General features: G+C 63.8%; 1 protein-coding gene across 1 annotated transcript in view; it reads right to left on the minus strand.

Moving 5' to 3' along the window:
- Positions 1–395: 395 nt before the first annotated feature.
- TEX261 (testis expressed 261) overlaps positions 396–506 on the minus strand; it is a 5,914-nt gene continuing 5,803 nt past the window's right edge. Inside the window, exon 6 of the mRNA XM_006880861.1 lies at positions 396–506. This exon is cut by the window's right edge and continues 7 nt beyond it. Coding sequence (XP_006880923.1) covers positions 396–506 — 111 coding nt within the window.

The following is a 506-nucleotide window of genomic DNA, read 5'->3' on the forward strand; positions in this document are numbered from 1 at the left end:
TGAACAGCACAGGATTCCTCTTGGAAGTGCCAACACGGCCCCTCCCCACAGCCATCTGTCCAAAGTCCCTGTCACTGTCTGCTCTCCAGCTCCCCAGCCCTATGCTGCTGGTCCCCCACAGCCAGAACCCCTGACCCAGCACAGGAAGGTGAGGGGATGGCCTCGGGCCACGCCATGTCCCACAGCTGAGCAACCCTGGCTTCCGGGCCAGCCGGCTCTCCCTTCCACCTCGGGGCTGAGCTAGGTCCCCCTGAGGGTGGGGACTGGAGCTTCCCAGAGTCAAGGGGCGAAGGGCCAGGGTGAGGGCGAGGCTGTCCAGGCTCACAGCCCTGACCCGGCGCAGAGGCCAGGGCACCAGTCCCTCCTGATCCTGCCCTGCAGCCCTCCCCAGGGGCTCAGTAGATCTTCTGCCGGCTGGGGAGAATGGCCTCTTTGATGAAGGAGAAGACAACCAGGATCCCTAAGCGTTTGCCCCGCTTGCCTTTGGTGAAGTAATTGGAGACCAC

Source organism: Elephantulus edwardii, unplaced genomic scaffold, assembly GCF_000299155.1.
Source record: "Elephantulus edwardii isolate Elephantulus edwardi_28Jun2011 unplaced genomic scaffold, EleEdw1.0 scaffold00011, whole genome shotgun sequence".
NCBI lineage: Eukaryota > Metazoa > Chordata > Mammalia > Macroscelidea > Macroscelididae > Elephantulus > Elephantulus edwardii.